Source organism: Protomyctophum parallelum, assembly GCF_964188405.1.
Source record: "Protomyctophum parallelum genome assembly, chromosome: 1".
Lineage (NCBI taxonomy): Eukaryota > Metazoa > Chordata > Actinopteri > Myctophiformes > Myctophidae > Protomyctophum > Protomyctophum parallelum.
Window position 1 is genome coordinate 7,196,711 of NC_139697.1, and position 27,424 is coordinate 7,224,134.

General features: G+C 44.7%; 1 protein-coding gene across 1 annotated transcript in view; it reads right to left on the minus strand.

The window, feature by feature from the left end:
• Positions 1-2,720: 2,720 nt before the first annotated feature.
• Positions 2,721-27,424, minus strand: part of samd12 (sterile alpha motif domain containing 12) — a 144,631-nt gene continuing 119,927 nt past the window's right edge. The window contains exon 5 of the mRNA XM_083767479.1: positions 2,721-3,545. Coding sequence (XP_083623605.1) covers positions 3,514-3,545 — 32 coding nt within the window. The 3' untranslated portion in view covers positions 2,721-3,513. The remainder of the gene's footprint in view (positions 3,546-27,424) is intronic.

Genomic DNA, 27,424 nt, shown 5'->3' on the forward strand with positions numbered 1-27,424 from the left:
ACTTAAGTGCTGTATATTTCCAATATTTAGTTAGTTACTAGTTACTTTGTAGATTGTGATTCTTAACAACTTTAGCCCTATATACATTTCCAATTAAGCGATGCGACGCATTGTGATCTTGTAGATCTGCTAATTTGAAAAGATTTTGATACATTTAAAAACTTGTGAAATAGGCCATACTGCATAATGGGCACCTTTGTACTTACTCAAGTACACTTTGAAATCCATACTTTTACTTTTAACACAGTATTTCTACATTGCAGTATTGATACTTTTACTTAAGTAAAACATACGAGTACTTCTTCCACCTCTGCATATACCCATACTACCATAATATAAGCTACAGCTGCCCCTAAAAAGGGTGCTTGGCCGGCCGGTAAGTTTTGCTAACATAACAATTTGTACAAAAACAAATATTTGTAAGTGAAGTGAGACTTTAAAGCAAGCTGAAAAAATATCATTTGGGAGAGATATTTCAAAGAGTCCTTACATGTGAAATTCAATCCGTCAGGCAATTTCCTGAGCTTAAAAAAAAGGAGAAAAAAAGCAGATACACCAAACAACTTTCTTAAATTGGTTTTTCTTCAATGAACTTTTCATGCTATGACAGTGACTCCGCTGACAGACGTTTGTGTCCCGACTGACCCGACTGCTATGTGCAACATTTGGGAAAAGAAGCCATTGTTGCTGTCACAACAATGGACAATATCAGCATATACCGGCAAACACCCGCATTAATTTCTACTTGCAAAAAATAGATTTCAACCTTACTACTACTTTGTACTACTAGGACTAAGACTAAAAAGTATGTTAAAAAAATAAAATAAATAAAGTTTGATGAAAAATTTATAATAATTATATAATAATTATATAATAATATAATAAATTAATAATTTACATTTTGGGGATATCTTTCACAATAATGAATAAAACATGTTCTAGACATTCTAATGATCACAAAAAAACATATATTACAATTATTTTACCTACTTTTATTAGGGTAAAGGTCAAAAGTCTTAGGTTAAAAAAAATTCAAAATCGAGTCCAGACATTTTTAATTTGTGTGAATTTCAGCCTCTGTGGGGGGTATTTATATGCAAATATCATGACCAATGGCATTGAAATGGCATTGCAATGAACATCACTGATGACGTTTAGGTGAAAAAAGAACAGAAAAAAATAATATTAATTTAGTAATTAAATTAAATAAAGTTGTTGCTAAAAAGCAACGCTGGGTGTTAGAGGGTTAAGTCATTTATATTTAGAGGTCAAAGCTATAAACAGTTATTAAACAAGCCTACATGCTACGTCACGCAATGAGGAAATGTTACTGTTCTGTTTTGTTTTTGTTTATTGCTTTGAAATATTGTACTATGTGTATCTCGGCGACACTGCAAATGAGGATGACCTCAATGTCTTTCGAGAATAAACAAAGGTTTGAATGAAATTGGACTTGACTGGCCCAGGGCTTTTTCTTTCTTTCAGTGTGCTTTAAAGTAAAGTTACAATACCTAGTACATCAACAGTGAATGGCCATTATATTCAAGAGATTTCGTTGTCAGAGATAAATAACATGTACAGACAACATTTTTTTTCATGATTAGCTTTTGCACACGGCACATCTCCCTTCTACTATTTTGTCATATCTAAAAATAGAGCCGCTAGATCAGAACAGAAAAAAGAGACAAAGAAAAAGAAGGAGGAGGAGGAGAGAGAGAGGGATGCTATAGGGGCAAGAGACGAAGAGGATTTAGGTGCTGTCTGTAATCTCACTTTTTTTTTCTGCAGAGCAAAATGAATTGGCACGTCCAAGCCCTTATGCGTTGCCAGTTCCTTTCTCTTCAACAGCTATTCCCCACACTCGGTTCAGCAAATCATTTCACTCACAAACCTTGAGTCCTTTTAAGGTCACCGAGGGAATTTCATTCTCACACCTCAAACCCATTTCATGTCTCTGCTTCATTTCCCCCGCTTTGTGTTTCACAATACATACAGTTTGTTTTGAGGAGTCAACTCATCTTTTAACCATATAGTGCCTTGTGTGTTGCCAGTTTATTTTCTTTTAAACTGTTGCCTTTTCCCCTCCACAGTGAAGTTTTGTCACAGTGGAGTTCTTTCACAGTGCATTTCTCCCAAACGGACAGGTTTTCTGTTTACTCTATAGGACAGTGATCCACAATGTCCAGACACAGAAGTAGGAGAAAATAGTGAATTCGAGCAAGATGGGGAGAAACTTCAGAGACACTTCAACAGTCAAGCTCAATCACTGTTTACTGAATTGGTACACAGAACACACACACACACAGATGGAAAGAGAGAAGAGAGAGAGAGACAGAAAGAGAGAGCAGACAATAACACACACATTGATGTGAAAAATGTGTCACTCTCCTACCGTTGTTGCAGTATCGTTATCGAAAGACATACAGACAAAGAAGGAGCAAGAGAGTGGCCCACAAAACATCTGACCAGCCCAAAGTCTTTCTATAGCCCCTACCTAACGTCCATGGAAGGGTATAGTGACCCTGTCTCAATAGTGATTAACACCACCATGCACTAACTGGAGAGAGTAAGTGTCAAAGTGTCCTTGAGCAAGATGCTGAACCCCTAATTGCTCCCAAAGTGCAGGTTAGTGCCTTGCATGGTTTTCTCCACCATCGGTGTGTGAATGGGTGAATGTACAATCTATGTAAACCGCTTTGGATAAAAGCGCTATATAAATGCACCATTTACCATTTATTTTACCATTTAGAACACACAATAAGTGCTACATACGTACATCAGGGTGCTACATATAGAGGAACATACAGGGAGGGAATAAGGCCAGGAAACTATGTTTATTATGCTCATGATGGATGGTGACGTGTCCCCCTTCTCAACATTAACAGACACAGTGTGGGAGTGGTTTCCTCCTAAAAGCAATTCAGCACACAGACATTATACGTTTTGTCCAATTGTGAGACAATGGTCTAAAGTGCTTTTAGAAACTCCAGCCAAGCTTTTTGATGCCGGTTGCCAATGCAGAATCCATGTGGATGGGGTGTTGGCCTGGTTGCTGGCCTGGCCTGCTTCTTTAAAGGTGGGGGTGTTGGTGAGGTGTAGAAGGAATAGGAGAAGAATTCCAGTTGGAAGGTTTACTGGAAATGTCACGGCGTGGGGACAAATATAATGGAAACTACTGGTCGGGTTCCAGGAAAGGGTTCCATGAAAGTCGTTTGGACTCTTGAGGAAATACTCGAGCCAGAACATGAGAACAGTGTGGGGACTTGTTTGCGGGGTTGTAACCGAGCGTCACTTATCTTCTAGATAAGAGCCGTGTGGGGAGTCGAGGTCAGGGGGGGCCAGTGGTCACAGAATGAGGAGCGCTGATTGCACATCCAGGGTAAGGACAGAGGGCAGGGAGGAGGCGGATCCACCGTCCGGCTGGAGCACATACGTGAGCTGAAGGTGTAAAGGTCGACGGCCATCTGGGTACTTGTTGTGGTGGCTGGCTGGTTTGTTCTGGTCCATCTCACTCTACGGTGAACCTGGAGAGCACTCCAGAGAAGCTGTGGCACAGACAGAGAGAGAGGGGGTGGGTGGGGGGGGAGACAGAGGACAAGGGAGGACAAGAAGAGTTAGGAGGAAACAGAGAAATGGAGGGAGGGAGCGGATGGAGGATGGAATGAAATGTAGGGTGTTTGAAGTGGGAGAGCGAAGCCGATGTACGATGAAAGACAGATGCATTGAGAACATGAGAGAAGAATTGAATTGAAGAATGCGGAAGTAAAGGAATTAAATAACAAACAAAAAAACAAAAGAAAAAATAGAAAGAAAACAGCGTGAAGAGGGGGATGAACGGGGACAGGGGTGAACAGAGCAAGTTGTCGTAGATGAGAGAGGAAATTAAGGAGTGGAGATCAAACGAAAGGGGGCCGAGATAACAACCATGGTCACAGTGAGGCAGGAAAAATGGATCCGGGGTGGTGGAGGGGCAATTAGGGGGAAAAAAAGAATAAGGAGGAGAGATAAGAGACAGAGAGGATAAAAGACAGATGGGGATAGAATAAAAAAGGAGAGGAGACATAATTATAAAATGGCAGGAGAGAAATCGATAACGGCAGGCATCATTGTGCTCGCGGGCAGCGCAAACAGAGGGGGCGGACAGCAATAGCTTGTCTATCAAGTGCATATATAGTGCATACGGAACCATTTACGCACGCACGCACGCACGCACGCACGCACGCACGCACAGCATTTAGAGTTTAGAATGAGTCAGACTCCTGTCAGAGTATGTGATGTCTGCGACTGCGTAGATAAAGACAGACAGACAGACAGACAGACAGACAGACAGACAGACAGACAGACAGACAGACAGACAGACAGACAGACAGACAGACAGACCCACAGACAGACAGACAGACAGACAGACAGACAGACAGACAGACAGACAGACAGACAGACAGACAGACAGACAGACAGACAGACAGACAGACAGACAGACAGACAGACAGACAGACAGACAGACAGACAGACAGACAGACAGACAGACAGACAGACAGACAGACAGACAGACAGACAGACAGACAGACAGACAGACAGACAGACAGACAGACAGACAGACAGACAGACAGCACAAAGAGAGCACAATACTCTATATAGGATGAAGCAGATTTGATATTCCACGTATAAATGAATTTAAGCAAGGCAAAAAAAAGGGAATCACAGAACACTGGAGAGTGCATGTCAACAGAAACGGTGCTACAAATGGATGCGGAAGCCTTCCTACACAGTTCATTCAACTCGGAGAGAATTTAACCTGTAACGGTTAAATTACAGTAACAGAATTTAACCTGTAACAGTAAAATTACAGTAACAGAATTTAACCTGTAACAGTAAAATTACAGTAACAGAATGTAACCTGTAACGGTTAAATTACAGTAACACTCAGAATTTAGCTGTGGGATTTGTGTCACACACAAAGACTCACACACATGCGCGCGCACACACACACACACACACACACAGTGTTTGCTCCACATAAAATTCATCATCATTATCGACAAACCACAATGCACCGAATAAAGCCCACATTTCTGCATGTATGTAAACACTGTCTGCACGTGCACATGCCCCCCCCCCACACACACACACACACACACACACACACACACACACACACAATGGGCTGAAATTCATCACAGTCCGTAGGAGGGTCTTGACAAGCCGTCAGTGAGTTGGTGAGATTCTTCAAATCCAGCCTCCCTCCCTCCCTCCCACCCCGAAGGACCCAGAGAGAATAGTCAAGGCTCTCTGGCTTCCACTACCACATGCAAACTAAAGGCTCAAAGAGCCACTGACACAGACATACAGGCACACAGGGAATGCATAATGTAGTCTAGTCACTCAGTATCGACATAGGATAGGTTGAGCTGTTAAAGGACCACTTCACCACTTTTCAACCTATCTTCATATAATAGGTCCTCACTAATAATCATGAAAAAATGGAGCAATCTTTTTCTACTCGGTCTGTGTCTCATAGGAGGGCTGTGGGCAGTTCAGAAACAGTCTTCCAGTGACATCATCGACGGGGAATACAAGCTAATAGAAACTGCAGGCTTTCCAGTCCTGAAAAGTTGCAATGCAAAAATGGAAGCCATCGTTCTCACTAAATATTTTTGTAAAACAATCTTGTTTAAGAATAAATCTGCCGGCCCAGGCCGTAGCGTAACGGTCTGGGCACCGGACTGGTAATCCAGTCGCAGTGTGCCGCGGGTTCGACTCCCGGACCCCGACACGGCCTTTACTGCATGTCATCTCTCTCCCGTTTCCTGTCAGCCTACTGTCTGTCCCTTCAAAAAAAAGAAAAATCAAAAATCAAGAATAAATCTGCCTAATGATGATGTCACTGGAAGACGGTTTCTAAACTGCCCACAGCCGTCCTATGAGACACAGACTGAGTAGAGAAAAATCATGCCTTTTCATGATTATTAGTGAGGACCTATTATATGAAGATAGGTTGAAAAGTGGTGAAGTGGTCCTTTAACTCTGGACACGCACGCACGGCAGTGAGATTATCCTGTCCGGGGGGCGCTTGGGTGGTGCAAGCGTAAAGTCCTTGCCCACCACTGTGGGGTTTGAATGCTTAAACCGGTGCATCCGAATACAATTGGCCAGTCTTTGGCAGGCGGGGACGGGGAGGGCAATCTCTGTCGCTGACTAACAGACTCCTGCTGAGTTGTCAGAGCGCCCGTTCAGTGGGGTCTGGGACTAGGAATAATAATAGCGAGTACCTACACATGTGTTACTGTAGTTACTGTATAGAGCGTCACAGTCCCGCCCCCTGTCATGACGATGCCAGGCCCAGGAAATGATCCCCAATGCATTTTTCCCATAGACATTTCAAAAATTATTTATTTAAAGACGGTTACGCCGCGGACAAAGCCGACTCGAGTCGTGACAAATCATGACAATAAACACAATATTTTGGACCAAACAAATCATTAAAAAGAAGAAAAACAACAAAAAGAGTGTTGTAACTGCCGTTTTCTTCTAATTCTTTGGCCCAAAAAATTGTGTTTGTTGTCATGAATTGTCACGACAAGAGTTGGCTTTTTACGATGCTTAAAAGGTCTTTAAATAAATACTTTTTGAAAAGTCTATGAGGAAAATGAACGGAGAATCATTTCATGGGCCCTGGTAGGGGGCAGGACTGCGACGCTCAATTTATGTCAATGTAGGTAAATATCTCTCTCTCTGTCTCTCTGTCTCTCTCTCTCATGCATAGAAATTGTGCAGGAACCCAAACAACCACAAACACACACACACTTTAAATTTCAAGGATACTTTGTTATTATAATTCATGAAAAACATGCAGCTGCTGTTGTGATACTATTATGGGGCCATTTCATTTATAAGACTAATCTTCTAAATCTAAACCATCTCTCATGAACTAGATTTTAATTATAAAAGAACCTGGGAAAAGCCTATACTAAAAGGTGATGATTATTGCCACAGTGCACAGTAAAAACGATAATTTAAGTCTGGACACAAATGGACCCTTACGGTCCATTTCCACTCTCTCAGGAGTTCAATTAACATAGAGGATTTTAACGTGTGCTGCCTGTCTCAATGTTCAAGGACAAAACAGAGGAAATTAGTCTGGAAATGAATCCCAGCTCCATTCTTTACAAAGATTTGTATAATCTGCAAAACCCACATGAAAAAGGTCAGTCTGTGACTGTGATTTGACTGTGTGCGTGTGTGTGTGTGTGTGTGTGTGTGTGTGCGCGAGTAACTACTAAATTCACTTATCACATTCACCTCTCAAAGCAGTGGACCTAGCATTGGATCCTGCGGTGTGTGCCTGGGTCCATGACTTCTTGTCTGCCAGACCCCAGGAGCACAGGACCCCACCGGCACCTTCGCCCTCAATATAGGAGTTCCCCAGGGTTGCGTACTGAGCCCACTGCTGTAGTCCTCCCCATCACTCACGACTGGAGAGAGAGAGCGAGTGCATTTTCCGGCAGCGGCCAACTGCTAATAACAGCAGTGTTTCCTCATTAGTCCGACCCCCTACCAACAAACGCTAACCTGCACACATTTATTTTTCAAAGGGGACAATCCCTGCATTGACAATGACACGATGCTGACGGACGCTCGGTGGCTGCAGTGGAGCCCCGCCGTGACTGTGGACACTTTTGGATTAATAACATAATCACGAATCACCCCCAGTGGTGTTTTGCGAGTGTTTTCTCTTGATACGGCTCTGCACAAGTTCATTGTTTGAAATTCTGTGATCTGTGTTTGCGTTTCTATTTAGTTGATGTTTGTATATACATGATTTTAAAAGCATAATACAAAGCCGAGCAGAACAAAGGACATTCGTGACCCGATAAAATGACGGATAAATAAGAAGATAATGGTATAAACTTTTTTATAATTTATATTTTTTGTCCCACGATTTTGTAACCCATTTTTCACCCCTGTGTCAATCATCCTGTGATGTGATCCTGGGCTCTACACACCCTCCGCCAACCTAGGGAGAGCAACGGACTTAACTCATGCTTCCTTCATGCTTGAGTGTCCAAGTTGCTCCTTTACACCTGACAGGGGGGAGTTTCCCTGGTTGGACGTAGCGCGTGGAAGGAGCACGTTATTCCAACCAGTTCCTTTCCCCTCCATCAGGCGTCCCGGCTGGCCAGGGGGAGGCAGTTTAGAGACCAGGATTACTGCATGTTTTTGTGAGGGTACCTACCCTAGGGGACACGGGGAGAACATGCAAACTCCACACAGAAAGGCCCTTTCGCCAACCCCGCCTTCGGGTATGGGCACTGATGACGCGGAGGAGGAAACACGCCGCCAGCACCCACAGCGCCCCGAGCGGGAATCGAACCCAGGACCTTCTAGCTGTGAGGCGACAGCTGTGCCACCGTGCCCCTATATAATGGTATAAACTTGATTCCCCATGCACCGACTAGAACTGTATACCCCCTGAAATCAGCCACTTCAAAGCCACACATTAGCAGCAGTGTGACACACGCAGCCCTCAACAACACACCCCTGCACGACCTCTGTGATGATCTCACCTCACGACGCCACAGAGCAGAAAGCAGAGAGAACCAGGAGCACGGAGAGGAGGCTTGTGAGATTAGGGAGTTTGGGAAGAGAACGACTTCCAGTGGTTTGTTGGCTGGTTCTCAACGTGACGGGGGTCCATTTGGTTCCACTTGTAACTGTCAGAGTATTTCACAGTGTAGTTTGGAGTTCCTGAGATGAACATCGTCTACGTAAAGCGTATGGAACTGGGGGTCCAAGGGTTGAGAATCAGTGTCTTAACCAATTCTGACCTGAGATCAGATTCATACGAGGTTTCCACTGGACACACACTGGTCTGATTAAACCCATTCTGACCTGAGATCAGATTAAAAAAATGTCAGTCGTTCTTCGATTTTTCAAAAATAGCAGACCTACAAGCTCGTATCGCGCCACTCGGTGGCGCGATATGAGCTTGTAGATCTGCTATTTTTCAATAGATAAAGCATAACATGATGCTAATACCAAAATGGGTGCCCGGTCAGAATGGGTTAAAGGACCACTTCACCACTTTTCAACCGATCTTCATATAATAGGTCCTCACTAATAATCATGATAAAATGGCACGATTTGTTTCTACTCAGTCTGTGTCTCATAGGAGGGCTGTGGGCAGTTTAGAAACAGTCTTCCAGTGACATCATCATTAGGCAGATTATTTTTTAAACAAGATTCTTTTACAAAAATGTTTAGATTTTCATTATCGTGAGAACGATGGCTTCCATTTTCGCATTGCAACTTTTCAGGACTAGAAAGCCTGCAGTTTTTATTAGCTTGTATTCCCCATCGATGATGTCACTGGAAGACGGTTTCTGAACTGCCCACAGCCCTCCTATGAGACGCAGACCGAGTAGAAAAGAATTGCGCCATTTTTTCATGATTATTAGTGGGGACCTATTATATGAAGATGGGTTGAAAAGTGGTGAAGTGGTCCTTTAATACCATCATATTAGATTCTACTGGTGGTCGCTATGGAAAAAGCTCCAGGGGGTCTTAAACACGGCACAGAAGATCGTTGGCTGCCCTCTCCCCACACTGGAAGAACTACACAGAGACCGCTGTCATAAAAAAACACTGAACATTATAAAAGACACTTCCCACCCCGCTCACTCACTGTTTGAACTGTTGCCATCAGGCAGACGGTTCAGAGTGATCAAGTCCAAGACCAACAGATTCAGTAACAGCTTCTATCCCACAGCGGTACTTGCACTCAATGCTGCTAAAAATGATCTGTTGCTGTGACACTTTTTAGTTTCTCTGCAATCTTTTTTTTTTTTTAAGATATTTTTTGCGGCTTACGCCTTTATTGATTTTTTAAGGGATAGAAAGTAGGCTGACAGGAAACGGGAGAGAGATGGGGGGATGACATGCGGTAAAGGCCGTGTCGGGTCCGGGAGTCGAACCCGCGGCACACCGCGACTGGATCACCAGTCCGGTGCCCAGACCGTTACGCTACGGCCTGGGCCGTTTCTCTGCTATCTTAAGTACAATAAGGGTTTGTTGTGCGATAACAGCTGAAATTACATGTTTGTGCATTAGTGCTGCTGGGGTTGTGCAATAACAAGAAGTCATGTGTGTTTTTGTTTTAGCTTGTACAGTATGTTGTTTTGTGATATGATGCACTGATTGGTTGGCACTTTTAATTTCGTTGTACACGTTGCAATGACAAATAAAGATCTATCTATCTATCTATGGTCGCATATGGGAGCATGTGAGGAGACAGAATATACTGTAGATCAAAAGGGCTTTATTTGTCACTCACTTATACAAGCAGTGAGATATTTTATAATTAACAGACGGAAAAGCGAGGACGCAAATTGTGATTGGCCGGAATGAGATGATGCATGATCATAAGAGCGCCAACTCACTTCACACAGGTGTGTGATTTTTTTTACTTGTGATGATGTGACAATAAAGATGATTCTGAACCACTGCCGACGGTTGCGTTTGGACAGTGTCTGGACAGCGTCAGCCATTCCACCATTCGGTAATTTTTTTGACGCCATCCAAACGCAACGCAACGCACTCAGTGGAGCACCCGGTGTTACATGTTAGGTATGCTGCTGTAGGTATGGCTAGCCCGTCGGTCCTTCCCAACAAAGCCTTCTCAGGTGTGGCCGAGGATTAAGCGTCTGACCTCAGAGGGACACGATGGCTGTAACTGATATATGCACCAGTATGCTAAGCCGCCGTGGTTCCCAAACCTTTTAGTCTGTGACCCAAAAGAGAGATAATTATACATTCCCCCCGGGACCGCAACTTAGAGAAAATGTGTGCCGCATTGTGAGCTTGTAGATCGGTTATTTTGAATTCCTAAAACTGCATGAAACACAGTAATCTAAAAAGAACACAAAATCCATTGCCTTTCCTCATGACTATAAATGAACAACAACGGGAGCGGGATGGGGAGTGGGAGTCATTTTGAGTGGGAGCGGGATGAGATCTGGAGTCATTCAACCAGGAGTGGGATGGGATCTGGAGTCATTCTACCAGGAGTGGGACAGGGTGGGAGTCATTCTACCAGGAGTGGGACAGGGTGGAATCTGGAGTCATTCTACCAGGAGTGGGACAGGGTGGGATCTGGAGTCATTCTACCAGGAGTGGGACAGGGTGGGATCTGGAGTCATTCTACCAGGAGTGGGACAGGGTGGGAGTCATTCTACCAGGAGTGGGACAGGGTGGGAGTCATTCTACCAGGAGTGGGACAGGGTGGGATCTGGAGTCATTCTACCAGGAGTGGGACAGGGTGGGAGTCATTCTACCAGGAGTGGGACAGGGTGGGATCTGGAGTCATTCAACCAGGAGTGGGACAGGGTGGGATCTGGAGTCCTTCTACCAGGAGTGGGACAGGGAGGGAGTCATTCTACCAGGAGTGGGACAGGGTGGGATCTGGAGTCATTCTACCAGGAGTGGGACAGGGTGGGAGTCATTCTACCAGGAGTGGGACAGGGTGGGAGTCATTCTACCAGGAGTGGGACAGGGTGGGATCTGGAGTCATTCTACCAGGAGTGGGACAGGGTGGGAGTCATTCTACCAGGAGTGGGACAGGGTGGGATCTGGAGTCATTCTACCAGGAGTGGGACAGGGTGGGATCTGGAGTCATTCTACCAGGAGTGGGACAGGGTGGGAGTTGTTCCTGTGGGAGTGGGCTGGGACGGGAGTGAACATCCACTCCTGTGTCAGTCTCTAGTCCCGACCCACTGTTTGGGAAACAGCTCCAGTTGACCTACACAGGCTGACAGCAGTAGATGTCGCAGCCAAGGCGTGCTGCAGTTCATCTGCATCACATTCTGTACTGTATGCTCTCAGGCTCTGAGAGAATATGTTTAGGAAGGAACTCTAATAAATTATGGCAAAGAGTTGCACACATCACTCGTACACAAACGCCTTCACACTTGCCCACATATCACATCACAGAGACGCCTTCACACATGACACCACCCTGCACATGTAACACGTCGCGTCACATACACGCGCACGCAGAGGGAGGCATTAAGAGGTGGGATATTGTTTCGAGCCTCATGCAGTGCCCCTCACATAGGGTTTTAGGGAGCCTCGTCTTTCAGACTGCATTCAAAATAGGTCATCGTGATCTCTCTCTGCGGTTGCTTTGCTTGCTAGCACGCTTCCTTCTTTTCCTGCCCTGATTTCACAAACATAAACAACTGACAGGAAGTTTTCCTCCACCCCCGCCCCGCCCCCATCTCTCTCTCCCCTCTCTCAAACAAAACTTCACATCAGCATTACCCAGCGAGGTTAAATAAATCAGTCTATTTTATGCATGTACTGCATCTCTCTCTCTCTCTCTTGCATGTACTCCGTCTCTCTCTCTCTGTGTGTGTGTGTGTGTGTGTGTGTGTTTTGTTTGTTGTCAATGTTGGTCTTTTGTTATTCCATCTACTCAGTCACATGCACCATAGCCGTTTGTTGGAGCTCATTTTTGACAACTCACCAACTATACACCGTCATAAACACTCGCAGCAAAGTCAAGGCGCACGCGGCCACTCGCACACTTTCCTTTTCGGAACCAGGTGACCCGTGAAGAGCTCTACTCCTGGGAAGCTAAACGATTCTAGACCCACTCAAGCAAAAGTTCAGTTAAAAACCTAAGTTAAAAATATGGAAGATATTGATTGAATTACTAACTTGGCAATGTCCTACAACCAAGTCTCAGACCCACAAACTAAATATGTCTCAGAAGCGCTGAGGAAGGTCTACAGCTTTAAATACGTCTGTTTGCTTATGCTCTGCTGCATGCTCATATTTGCGAGCTCTGACAACTTCAGTTGCTATTTTTGTGCCTTTTTAGGTCGGCATCCGTCATACTCTTTGAGTTGATGTCACACTTTGCCTAGCGTGGGTAGTAAGTTAGGCTCATTGAAAATAGTGAAAACACTGGAAAATCACTGAAAAAGATGGCCAGAGAGTACCTGGTGCAGAAACGAGGTGGGTTGTTTTATTCACCTTTTACACACATAAATCCAAGGATCAAAATGAAACAAAAGTATTTACAACATGGAACAGGAAAGATTGGCCTGGGTCTCACACCTCCACAGTCATACAGTACCTTGACTGATCTATCTGGCAGTGGCAGGTCTCCCTACTTATAGGCTAAGCCCCTCCCACTGGACCAAACCAAATCCTAACTGAATCCACAATTACACCAGTTCATTTCACTATGTCCAGAGACATTACATTTGTCAATACACATTTTAGAGTGTCACACACTACTCAAAATATCCACTCAATATAAACACAATTAGAGTACTCAATTTCCCACTATACACAAAACCAATGTTGGCATGTTCCCCACACAAACCCACAGTTGGTATGCTCCCTACACTGGAGCCAACATCAAACAAATGGAAACAATAAACATAACGTCAAACAAAGCTCATTCTCTGCAACATAAACCATAAAGAATAATTCAGAGTTCAACCCTGTTTGTTAAGTTCTGTGTTGGTGGCAGGCTGAACTGCCACAGTTGAGCACGCCAGGCCTTGTTCCCTCACTAAAAAACAAAACAGACTTTATTAGGAGGGGAAAACAAAACAACCTCGAGCCTAGTCGTCGTTGTATTGAATGAGAGTAGGGTGGAAAGCAACTGTGGTTTGCCAGGAGAAATATTATAAATGGGAGGAATTATGCAGACATAAAAAGGGCACTTTCTTCTATGAAGCCTAGGCAATCACTCCTATACGGTATGCACCTGCTTGGTTCTGACTGTTTGAGGGATGTGAGAAGACGGGGTGGTTAGTTGAAAAAGACTGGATAGAAAATGGAAACGTATAAGTTATTGTAGAACTCAGCACATGTACACAAACATGCACACAGAGCATGGCTCAATGCTGCCAATTCCTTTTCTTGCTCAGCAGGGCCCCTCTTACTTTGCTCACTACAGTTACTTCATTTTACTGCTTTTAGCGAGAGGAAATCATCCTCAATGTGGCCTCCAGGACTTAAACATGGCAATGGAAAAAAAGAAACAACAGCGTAACGATATAAACAAATTCATCACAGATATAGCACAGATGTACGCATATATGCGTTGTGTGCGTGCGTGCGTGTGTGTGCCTCCAGTGCTGGTCGTTAAGACGTTTGATGGCGTTGCATAGAATCCACCGATTTCACCATGATTACCACATTGACGCAATCCACCCGAGTGCTGTCATCACAATGAGCCATATGTGTGCAGAATATACTACTGCCTGTCGCTCACGGAGAAGAGAATGGCTCCCGTAGGGTAGAGGAGCCACCCAAGTGTCTGTGTGTGCCTGTGTGTGTGCAAATATTATGACTTGTGGTTGTATGACTAAAGCTGGGATTAATTGTTAATATATTGAATTACAAAGCTCATTTTTAGCTCTCGTGTTACGGTTTCAGCCCGACGCTCAAAGCAGAATGTGCACTATGGATGGATGCCTCTGCGCATCAGCCTGCTGATGCCAAGTTAGAAAATGTTAATTTGTTGATTGCGAAACTGGAGCTGTAGCTAGCATCGTCGCAGAGTGCTCCATCATCGTCACCGTTCAAGCTCCAGTTCATTTTCTCGCTCTTTTATATGCTAGTTAGAGAGGCAGGAACAAGGGCTGGGGTAGGGGGGGAGAGGAGAGAGAGAGAGGCAGGAACAAGGGCTGGGGTAGGGGGGGGGAGAGGAGAGAGAGAGAGGCAGGAACAAGGGCTGGGGTAGGGGGGGGAGAGGAGAGAGAGAGAGGCAGGAACAAGGGCTGGGGTAGGGGGGGGTCATTGAGAGGAGAGAGAGAGAGAGAGGCAGGAACAAGGGCTGGGGTAGGGGGGGGGCAGAGTCATCGAGAGGAGAGAGAGAGAGAGAGCGAGAGAGAGAGAGAGCGCGCGACACAGCGTGAGAGAGCTATGAACCACGCCAAGCTCACAGGTTTATCCTGACACTGATAAATACCTGAGGAATGGGAGGCCGTGGAGAGCTCGGCTACGCCATCATTAACCTTGTAAAACCTCAGCCCGCGCCTGGTGATTAACGACACCCCATTATGTGCTATTAAAACAGCCGCGCAGGAGGGTCCCCTCGCCCATACCAAAACAGCACAATGCTGCAAAAGAAAACGACAGCGTCTTGGGGAGAGAGAACTTTCCAGTGAGCATTGATCCCATAATAGGCCAGGGGACCCGGGCTGAAAAAAACATCAGGCCCTTTACATTATACATATAGGGCTGCAAAACAATTGGCTTTGGAGATCCGGAAACAGCCTGGCACGGCCCAACCCCCTCCGCAGCGCTCCGGCTGCTCTTTCTGCGTGCCACTTGCATGTTTCCCCTCCCTGTGTTGTTCAAAAGGCCCCTCATTGTTTATCACAATGGAAGTCTGTGGAGTCCCCAAAGAGGACTCTGCGATAAGCTAAATACTCTGACACAGAAAGGAGGGCTTTACCATATGAAAGGCAGCGTAGCGCAGAAAAGGAGAGAGGAAGAGTCACGGACAAAACAAAAATGAAGAGGGGAATAGCAGAACGGATAAAGAGGGGAAAGGATAGGAGGTGCCAATACAGGGTGGAGACGCGGAGAAAAAGACGGTGAGAGTGGAGAAGAGATGGGGGAGGGAGGGGGGAGGAGAAAGAGAGTGCTGTATTCCCTCATGTGGGTTCTCTCTGTTCGCTGTTCACACTCCTGCACCGAGGATTACTGCATTTACACTTCAGCTTAAAAATAGCCCCCCCGTGATAATTTATTTAGCTGGAGAGCGCACCATCCACCATTGTGCTCCGAGAGAATAGTTTTTCCTCTGTTTGTCTCTCTTTCTCCTTTAACTACGATATACTCGCTCTCCCTTACTTCATCTATCACTCACTGCATTTCAAATGTGGTACTTGCTGTCTCATCTGTCTCTAAACGTCCTGTGGTGTTCAACAGAACACCACAGTGTGAGCTCAGATGTCCTAATTCAGTGGTTTTCAACCAGTGGTACGGGGACCACCAGTGGTCCTTCAGGGGGTTCCAGGTGGTCCCCAGCTAAATGATGGAGAGTTGGTAACCAAATGGACCCATAGATCTTTAACGCTTGAGAGCGTAAAATGAACCTAAACGGCCCATTTGGTTTAATTTTAGGCTCTCAAGAGTCACATTATTGTTAAACATCTGCATTAGTCAATTTACAAGAATAATTATTGTGATCAACGTTTGCCTGTTATCTCTCCTAATGGTACCAACATCAACACAGCATGGAATTGTGGACACAATCTCATCCAACGATAGCAAAATATCCTTTAGTTTTGGATAAAATCTCATCAAATGGAGGTCTGTGGCTCAAATGCCAAATAAATAATGGACATTCATATGAAAATGGTTGAAAAGCACGGTCCCATGACAGCACCGCGTGCTTCGCTCATTAGCTGCACAACTGCACTTTGACACTGCATGTCCAATTAGCTCCTATGGGGCCAACAATATGCCCTTAAAGCTCAAATTGATGAAAATGTGTATCAAAGAGACATTGTATCATCACACACCACACTCCCGTTTGCCCTTGAGTTACGCATGTTCGTTTCAAAAACAAGACCCCGCCTTCAAATCATCCGGCGAGTACGAGCGAGGGCGTATAGTTCAAAGTCAACAAGGCGCTTCCGACGACGAGATCACGAGGGGGGGGGGGGTTGAAAACACGAAAAGGCTCAGTTGCTATTTTAGAGCAGGAAAAGTGCTTCAGTAGCCGAGGTTAAAGGGAGATCATCAGTCTTCACAGTACAGCGAATCTCATTTTCCACAGAAATGTGATGAGTCGACAACCGGGGCAGTGATGTTGATGGCACCGGCGGGGCGGGGGTCTCCCAACGAGGAAGGAATAACCGTGTTCGCACTCAGCAGTTTCCATCTCTCTCTCTCTCTTTTCTCTCTCTCTCTTTTCTCTCTCTCTCTCTCTCTCTCTCTCTCTCTCTCTCTCTCTCTCTCTCTCTCTCTCTCTCTCTCTCTCTCTCTCTCTCTCTCTCTCTCTCTCTCTCTCTCTCTCTCGCACTATAAGGCAAACTTGATGTTTGTGGGCGTGTATGCTGATGACCTCACATTGACATCTCTCATTCCTCTTCTCCATCTGCTTCTTCTGCCAAGTGTGAGCACACCGTTAAATCCTGAGTGTTTAATCCAATTCTAAAGAGTGGAAAAAAATGCACCCATATGGGTCAAAATAATGCTCAGGATTATGACGTGTACTGTGTCTCTGTAGTAGATCATGGTGGATAGGACGGGGGCCGATCCGTACTAACAGTCAGACACTACTTTGGTCCGACGTCCTACCCCAAAACCCAAACCTAACCCTAACCGCACGCAGGAGCCATGGGTGAGTCTTAACCGGCCACGCATGTGTCTTAACCCATTCTGACCTGAGATCAGATTCATACGAGGTTTCCGCCGGACACACACTGGTCCTGATGAACCCATTCTGACCTGAGATCAGATTCTAAAAATGTCAGTCGCTCTTCGATTTTTCAAAAATAGCAGACCTACAAGCTCGTATCGCGCCACTCGGTGGCGCGATATGAGCTTGTAGATCTGCTATTTTTAAATAGCTAAAGCATAACATGATGCTGACACCAAAATGGGTGCCCGGTCAGAATGGGTTAACCGGCCACGCATGTGTCTTAACCGGCCACGCATGTGTCTTAACCATAGACTGTAAAAAATATGGACAAAGCGTTCCCCGGGTCTAACATGAACGTAAAATGAAGCCTGTCAGTCCTTGAATTGTAAGTCGCCATCTTTCTAGATCCGTTTGGGCCCAGCTGGCCCATTGGCTGGCCCAGACAACGAGGCGGGACTTCCCCCCCTTCTTCTTAGTTGGTTTTTATTTTGACTCGAGTGGGTGGGGAATCCCGATCATAGACTGTAACGGTAGCCACGACTTTATGGTCATTTTTTTAATAAATGGGACCATAATTTTCCAAAAAGAATATTATGACATTAGAAATGAGACTTTAAACTAGTGACTGGAAGCAAAAAGTATTCATGAAGTAGGTCGGGAGTGGCTTATTGTCGGTAACAGCCGGTAACACGTGGGAGTCTATCCCCGTTACAATGCGCTAGACCCCTGGGAGATGGATTGCTGAGGTGGAGCGCCACACCTACCATCAGCTCCCACTACTTCCCGCACGACTTGCTGCACCAAGCCGTGCTACTCATTCGCTGAGTTGGCGCTGCCCGGGATCGAACCCATGAAGCTGTGGTCCAAAGGCGAGAGCTCTACCCACTGAGCTACCCGGTGTCGTATCTAGACTCAATAATTCATTCTTATTCTACTACATTCTGTGCTAAGTTGATTGTCTAGTCTGTCTGTCTGCAAGTTTAAAGGCAATCACGCATAGTCAAGTACCTTGGTTGGTCAGGTGTGATAGGAAGGTAGCATACTATTGTTTCAACGAAGAGGCCACTCTGTATGCATTTCTATGCCACTGTTGATATGTTAAAGTTTAAAACCCCTCCCAGAAACTCCTCTGTTTGATGGAAAACTGCATATATATATGTCTGTAAATACAATGTGGAGTTAGTCTTGTGGGGGCAGCCTGCCCGGACGGTCAGCTCTAGGGCTCCGCGGCTCAACTCAAGGGCCGCGGGAAGCCCTCTGTCTTTGTCTGACTTACTGCAAATAAATACAATCCATCTTCAATTCACATCTCTCTGCGTGCTCCTTCATCTGATCGTCTGAGGGTTTTGATGCCGAAACTCTTCGTCCTTATTTGTCTAATTTTAGTCAAGTTAGATAGTGTACTTGAGGTAGAAATATTTACCTCATAATGGAGCCTGAACAGATTTACTTTTGGGGTGGTTAATTCCATGCCAGGTACAAAGAACGTTGGACTATCAGTGGACAATTTTGACAAATTGGAATTTTATTTTTTCGGCGAACGGCGGTCGGCGGAACAAAGGGATTCGGCGACGGGGGTTGGACCAACAGCACGTGCGGTGCTCTCCGACATGGACGGCGACGAAGCGGAGGGACCGGCTCTCCAGACACGCCGTGCAGCAGCGGGACAAAGCGCCTCTACAGCGCAACGACGGGCGACCTGCGGATCTCCACATCTCGGCGGGAAGCGGCGGCGATCCGACCGGGGAAGGCGACACTACAAGCGGCGAGCGGATGCGTCTCTTCACGGCGAGCAAGCAGCGGCCGGAGGGAGGCGTTCTACAAGGCCTTCAACGAGTGAGTCTTCACCAAGGGGGGTCTCCGAGTCCGACAATGCGGCGACCGGACGGCACGGCGCGATTCATCTCATCAGCGGTCGAGAGCGGCGACCACGTTTTCAATTCATTCTTCATTCTTCAAACAGAGCAGATCTGCAAGCTCACGTGTTGCGTTTTGATCGACCTGTAGCTACACAGAGTTCATATTTTTCTTTCCAGTCATTGTGTGATATTTCATATTCATAATGTCTGGAAGGGGGGAGTGTGACTGTGTGTTGGATGGGAGTGGGACACGAAAGGACAAAGGACACACGTGAGTGCGCGGAAAAAACATTTCAGGTTTTCTTCATAACATGATGCAGTTCTCAGTTTGACCACAAAAGGTACGTCACAAGTCACATGTTTAGAGGGGAGAAATTATATTTGAGAAGGATTTAAAATACAGTATGAATAAGTTCTGTGTCGAATTTGTGGGCTAAATTAACCAGAGTGAAAATGGTAGTCAGAATAGGTTAATAGTCTATTACTTCACTGTAGTAATACGTGTGGGACTAAGAGTAATTTTGGTGAAAAAGTAGCATTGATATTGATTTATCGCTTCATTTTTGAGCAGTGACTGTGTTTTTACGGTAGATTGACTTTTTCTCAAACGAATAATAGATATTAAGCAAGTTAAGAGACAATGGAAGAGGACACTAGAATAGTTCATTTATAACAGATGGAAGAGTTTCAACAATCTATCTGTATTCAAAACGTTTGTGTAATGTAAGTTTATTCAACATATATGTAGGCATGTGTTGATATGTGTTTTGTCGAAGTTTAAATTAGTTAAAAAAGTTGATTAAAGAGCCTATGGGGGTCTTGGAAATGATTAAATATGTTTAGCTCGATTGAAACAATTGTATGTGGCTGTAGTCAGTCGGACGATAGTGGCCCTATCAATACGCGTCAGTACGTAATTCGTCTTGGTATTAATAGAGCTAATTATTGTTTTCTCGTATGAAATTTAGTGTGCGAATAATAGTCAACTAAAAAAAGGCAGTTAGGTGCCGCGACGTGCAAGGTTTTGCTGTTAATATCGAGATAACTTGGAACTTTGGGAGTGAGTGAGGAAACGGTAGCAGCGTAGGTCGATTCGTCATTTACCAGGCCTTAAAGGGGTACTGGAATAGTGAAGTTGCAGCGTGCTGTTGTCCGGATCAAACTTTTGAGGGGAAATAGTTTCAAAGTATAAATGGATTATTAAGCGTGTCTGCAAAAACTTGTGTGTTTTAAAAATGGAAACACAGGGTAAGACAAAGGTGTGGTGTGTTTAAATGTCAGTTAATTGTGCTAATCATTTTTCCATTTTTTGCATGGTTTGAGATTACTTATTTGTCCAAATAGTGATTAAATTACGAGGCAATTGGCAGCCGAAAATGTACAGTGTTTAAAGAGAGTTTAATTTTACTCTTTGTGGTTCTCTAGGGCTTAAAATGCGATTCCTTCTTCGTTTGAGTGGTCTTTGTTTTGTCAAAAGTGACAAAGTGACGGCGTGTTTCATGTGGGTCTCCAAAGAGAGGTCCCTGTGATATTGTCCTGTAACATTTTTTAGCCATAAGAGTTTGAAATAACACAAAGAGAATTCTCCACTGATCCGAAAATGTTATGTATACCCACTGTAATGAAAATCATTTATGACAAGCTGTATATCTTAAATGTAAAGTGCAAATGTCAATTTTCATATATGCATGATGCCTGGAATTATTTTTGGGAACTTTTAAAGTGTAACTTTCTGTTGTTTCTTTCCTAATGTTTAGTATAGTACATGTGATTGGGTCAAGGGGGGTATAAGGGAATTATTGTTCCACATTTTGTATTCAGCAGACGGTAAGTCCGCTGAAAGGGGGGAATGTCGTATCTAGACTCAATAATCCATTCTTATTCTACTACATTCTGTGCTAAGTTGATTGTCTAGTCTGTCTGTCTGCAAGTTTAAAGGCAATCACGCATAGTCAAGTACCTTGGTTGGTCAGGTGTGATAGGAAGGTAGCATACTATTGTTTCAACGAAGAGGCCACTCTGTATGCATTTCTATGCCACTGTTGATATGTTAAAGTTTAAAACCCCTCCCAGAAACTCCTCTGTTTGATGGAAAACTGCATATATATATGTCTGTAAATACAATGTGGAGTTAGTCTTGTGGGGGCAGCCTGCCCGGACGGTCAGCTCTAGGGCTCCGCGGCTCAACTCAAGGGCCGCGGGAAGCCCTCTGTCTTTGTCTGACTTACTGCAAATAAATACAATCCATCTTCAATTCACATCTCTCTGCGTGCTCCTTCATCTGATCGTCTGAGGGTTTTGATGCCGAAACTCTTCGTCCTTATTTGTCTAATTTTAGTCAAGTTAGATAGTGTACTTGAGGTAGAAATATTTACCTCACCGGACACTACAACAGGCCATTATAAGAACTTTCAGGAAATCCCGATTTCCTTGTGGCTTCACAAAATATCTGTCTGACTGCCCCCCTGGTCTTAACCGGCCACGCATGTGTCTTAACCGGCCACATATGTCAGAGCTACGGGTGAATTATAACCGGCCACGCATTTGTCTTAACCGGCCACGCATGTCGGAGCTACGGGTGAGTTTTAACCGGCCACGCATGTGTCTTAACCGGCCACGCATGTCGGAGCTACGGGTGAGTTTTAACCGGCCACGCATGTGTCTTAACCGGCCACGCATGTCGGAGCTACGGGTGAGTTTTAACCGGCCACGCATGTGTCTTAACCGGCCACGCATGTCGGAGCTACGGGTGAGTTTTAACCGGCCACGCATGTGTCTTAACCGGCCACGCATGTCGGAGCTACGGGTGAGTTTTAACTGGCCACATATGTCAGATTGTTGGTACGTTGGACTAACGTCTGCCCCCTGGATAGGCAACAGCGGTTAGCAATGTCTCACGTTCAAGTGCAAATAATGCTGGGGACGTTTATTCGGGGGTAGAATCATACTTTGCATTTGAGGAATTACTTTTGGCATACTTCAACAAGGACGACAAGACATTATCTCTCATGTTTTCGCCCGACGTCTCCGCATTTAATTTGGCTTGCTCGGTGCATTCATCTGTCCCTTACCACGGCATCGTCGTTGACAGCATCGTTATCCTCCCTCGCCATGGCAACAACAGCATCGTTGAGCTGGAGGCCCGGATCGCCCAGGCAACTAAACTAATATCCTCTTTCAATCTAAACTAAATGGGAGGTGCATTAAACAAAATGATCCAGCAGAGTCTCTCTCCGGGGTGCGCTTGTGTACACACTGATAAACTTGGAAACGGGAACAATAAAATCCTCCCACTCAGCCATATAAACCAACCGCCGTGCATAGCCAATTTCATTCTCCTCTCTACTGAAAACTTTACACTTTAATTCCCCTTGAGCGGCTCCGGGATATTTCTAGTTTAAACCATTCTGACCTGAGATCAGATTCATACGAGGTTTCCACTGGACACACACTGGTCTGATCAACCCATTCTGACCTGAGATCAGATTCTAAAAATGTCAGTCGTTCTTCGATTTTTCAAAAAAAATAGCAGACCTACAAGCTCGTATCGCGCCACTCGGTAGATCTGCTATTTTTAAATAGCTAAAGCATAACATGATGCTAACACCAAAATGGGTTCCCGTATAGAATGGTTTAAACTAATTTGCTCGTCTTGTAATTAAATAAGAAATCAATTCTACCAACAATTAGTTCCACAGTAGCGAGCTAATGGTACTCGTTTCTGGGTGCATATGTGCGTGTCTTTGTGCGATTGTGCACTTGATGTGTGCACGAGGTGTACTAATGAATAATCTGAGTGCACATGTGTGTTATGTGGGTGTTCTGTTGTGGGACATAACTGTTGTGGACATAATTATCACATTCCATCTATCTATCTATCTATCTGAGTTGATTACCCCCCCAAAATGAGATGAGGCATCTCAAGGGGCTCATCCTTTCAATATACTACATTCTGTCTCGAATTCTAGCTATACTAACTCTTTACTTGTAATTGTAAAAACTAATTTACGTAAAAGAGGAATATCTAGATATACCTATGGACATATCGATCAGTTCGGCGGTTCCGGACAACCGTAAAACCAATCGATGTCGGGTACCGAGTCTGAAGTTGGTTGGTACCATAATTAACCCTTTTTGACCTGAGATCAGATTCTAAAAATGTCTTCTACATCCTGACAGTTTTCTGAAAAAAGCTATGTTTCTATGTCAGTGGCTCTTTGATTTTTCAAAAATAGCAGACCTAGGTCTGCTATTTTTCAATAGCTATAAAGCATAACGTAATGCTATAACACCAAAAGGGGTTCCCGCCCAAAATGGGTCTTTCGCGGGTCACGTTACATAACCGATTTTTTACTTCCGGTCCTTCGTTTGTCAGTGAATGGCTGAAAAGACGCTCCACCGCTCACTTGCATTTGTGGCGTGTTGCGGGAACGGAACCCTGCCACTGGATGTATGTCATATTTGCAGGATTATAGACTATTGCAATACTCTTGATCTCTAATGTTCTTTATTTTTAAGGTGGAGCTCAAGTTCCCTCATAGCATTTTCATGGAAAAGAAGTGACAGTTGGCACCATGTGCGTTGACACATGCATGCAACGTACGCATGCTAAGTGCACGCAGTTCCTCAAAATTAAATCAGGGTTAAGTCAGTGATCATGTATTTGGTGCGTGACCTCAACAGGCATAATACAGTGCATTTACCAGCTGGGGGGGGGGGGGGTCTGAACAGATGAAGAGGCCCCCTGGATTCCCAGCGGGACCATACAGTACCCGTCGCCTCAATGCCACACTGCCCTTGAGCTAGACACCTTAACCTTAGAACACTGCACACACACGGTGTAATGCGCGTCACACCAAGCAGGATGTGTGTAAAATGGTATGTCAGATGTCAGGGTGGCTTGGTCCCAGTGGATATGGGGGATGCGTGGGTGGCACCGTGGCGTGTTTGGGGTGGGGGGGGGGGGGGGGGGGTTAATCTGCAGCGGAGGCATGTAATGAATATTCACAGGGCCTGACGTTGACACACCTGGTTGGGGCTGAGAGACAGTTGCTAGTCTGGCGTGGCCAGGCTGTTGCCTCCCGGTCATACAGTATAGAGAACGGAAGCCCTTTCCATGAGCAAGCGGAAGTGAAGCCTCCACCCCACTTCTGTTTCGTCTTTACAATCGTGCAAATATATCCTAATATAAATTTAAAAAAAAATATCAAAGCATATAGCTTGCTAGAAATGGAAATGAAAAAAATAAGATCTAAAAATATTTTTTAAATATATCTTTGTGAATGGAAATGACAAACAGATTACTCAGATTTCTGGGGAGGTGTGAGTAGTTCTGGCTATGCAAGACTAGACTATACAGTTCAGTTGCTCACCAGCAGCCACCACTAGGCCTAATGCTGCAAAGCCCCATGCAGGTCCCAGCATAGTTTTAGTCGGGATAGTAATAGCAGTCTTATACTGAGGGTTTGTACATGTGTGTGTTTTATGGGTGTGTGCAGTGGTGGTGTGCAGTGGCTGCTGTTCACTGCAGGGCAGTAGCTCTCTCCAGTGTCTACCTGTAGCTTTGCAATGAGTCCACATTGTGCTCTGGATGCAGAGGGAGGCTAATGCTCAATTTGTATGCTGTCGTACGGAGGTGGCCATGCGACAAGCTCACGACGCGTCGTCGCAACCGGCTATTTTCAGCGCCGACAACAGCACACAACCACGTATGAATCAGGCTAATGAGTTGTTGGCCAGCTGCTTTGTCTGCCAGTCCATCAGGCATGCACAGCCAGTGGGGTTAACAAGGCAACCCTAGCAACAATACAGTAAACAATTGATATACTAGCCAAGATGGTTTAAATGTTCTGTGCTACTTATTTGAAAAGTTGGAAATAAGAGAGAACAGTTTGTCTCGAACCCTGACCTCTGAGTATGCACTGAAGTACAGCTCACTGAAGAATGAAATCGTTTTGTTCCAGGGATAAATCATTTTTTCCTTTTCTTTTTTTTTTTTTTTTACACCACAGCAACAGAACTGGATTTGCTATAAGGTTGTTTCAGTGCACACAATTAGCTACTCATCTATTGCCAAGGAAATAGCTTTAGAACATTCAAATAGCTTTAGAACATTAAATAGCATTTCCTGGCTCATACAGAAACATTTTCGTCTTCACAAATCCTGATTGAACTGTCTGAGGCCATGAGATTAATGCAATTGTTCAATTATTATAATTAATGGAATTTCCATTTTAAATCAGGTCAGTTGAAGGCTATAATATTTATTGTCCTCCAATTACCCTGGTATTAGCTAGCTGGACTGACTACTGTTGATGTAGCAAATGCAACTGTATATGAACGCTGAAGTTAATGATGCTGTACATTTTTAAGTGAATTACTGCACACCGATTGCAATAATGATTTATTAAAATAGATCGATATTCCAGTCTCATGATAACCCAACGATAGTAAATACAGCCAATACTTCCAATAATCATCCACAGCTGTGTTGGAGTTGTCCATAAGTGCACACACGTACGCGTGCACACACGCACGCACGCCACTTGAAAATAATTGAACATGAAACATCCTTGAACACAATCTTTTCAAAGCTACCCAAAAGTCGCTGTCTCCTGTCAATCATTTTCAGCTGGTCATGAATTGATGGTAGGCTACTCCAAACAAAGAAAGCCACGTATAGTTGTACATATTTATCAAGCTGGGTGGAAGACTTTCTCTTTTGTCATCAAGTCACATGGACAAAAATCATGCTTTCTGTACAGTTAAGGGGTTTTGACACCCAGAACAAGGGACAGATGTTCTGTTCTCAGGACTTCAGTGTGACAGATAATGTGACAGACAGATGTCTTCCAAAAGTAATTACGTCAATCACACTTGCTGCTCTTGAGGGAAAGGGATGCTGAAAGGGAACAATTAAAGGGAAATTAGATGACTAATTGTCAATGTTTTTTTTGTCACATCGATTTGCAGGTTTACTTAACAGTTTAATGGCCCATGGCGTAAATCACCGTCAAGTTCAAGTGCACGGTCATGTGCCCGAGACACAGATTGATTAATCTCCATCAAATTAGTGATATGAAAACGGATCGCATCGCTCCACAGCCTAGATGCGCAATCCTCGGTGTTGCACAACAGTGACACGTCATCGAAAATGTTTAGCTGACGACAACGAAAATCTTAAAACATTAATAACTCGCGATCTAAATCATCCCGCCTAGTTATAAAAAAATATCCTGTGTTTGACGGCCCTCCGTGGTCCAGTCGCCAGTCGTGATAGATTTATTCTTACCTCCCGTTGTTGTCGATCGCATCTTTAGTGTTGTGGCTATTGTTAGCTGCTACACACACATTCATAACAACATCCTGTCTGTCGGTAAAAGTGGTGCGGGCGCTATAAACGATGGGCACATTTTATTAATGGATTAAATAGGCGTAAAACTGTGGGAGAAATCATTTTCCACCCAAAAAGTGACACCTGCTCGCGCCACCTACTGTACTTGACAGTGACCAATCACACAGTGCAGAGACATGACAGCAGATTGACCATGTGGTTGAGCTACAGTATATTATTCCCAGCCAGGGACTGCCATAGTGACAATGCAGGACATACTGTACTATACAGTAGGTCAGGACATGGAAAGTGGGAGGTGGATGTCTCTAGAATGAAGCGCACACGTTTAGGTTTTGTCTAATTCTAAAACAAATAGTAAACAGTAAACACTGCCACACAGCAAAGTCCTATGAGTGTTAATTTAACTGTGGAGGCTGTAAAAATTGGTCCAGACTCCAGAGTTAGATTAATGGATTGCATTTTTATAGAGCTTTTCTATGCACATAGTGCTTACTCAAAGCTTTACAATGGTCCATCAATTCATACATTGGGAGGTGAAGCGTCGAACAGTCAACGCCAGCGTCTTCACTTCCCACATTCACACACCAATGGTAGCAACCACTGGAGGCAATGTGGGGTTCAGTCTCTTGCCAAGGACACTTCCACATGTGGGCAGGAGGAGCAGGGATTCGAACCACTGACCCACGGATCATTGGACGACCTGCTCGACCTCCTGATCCACAGCCTCCTGATGGAGGGGAAAGGAACTGGTTGGAATAACGCGTTCCTTCCACACTCTACGCCTAACCGGGGAAACTACACAGTACACACCGTCAG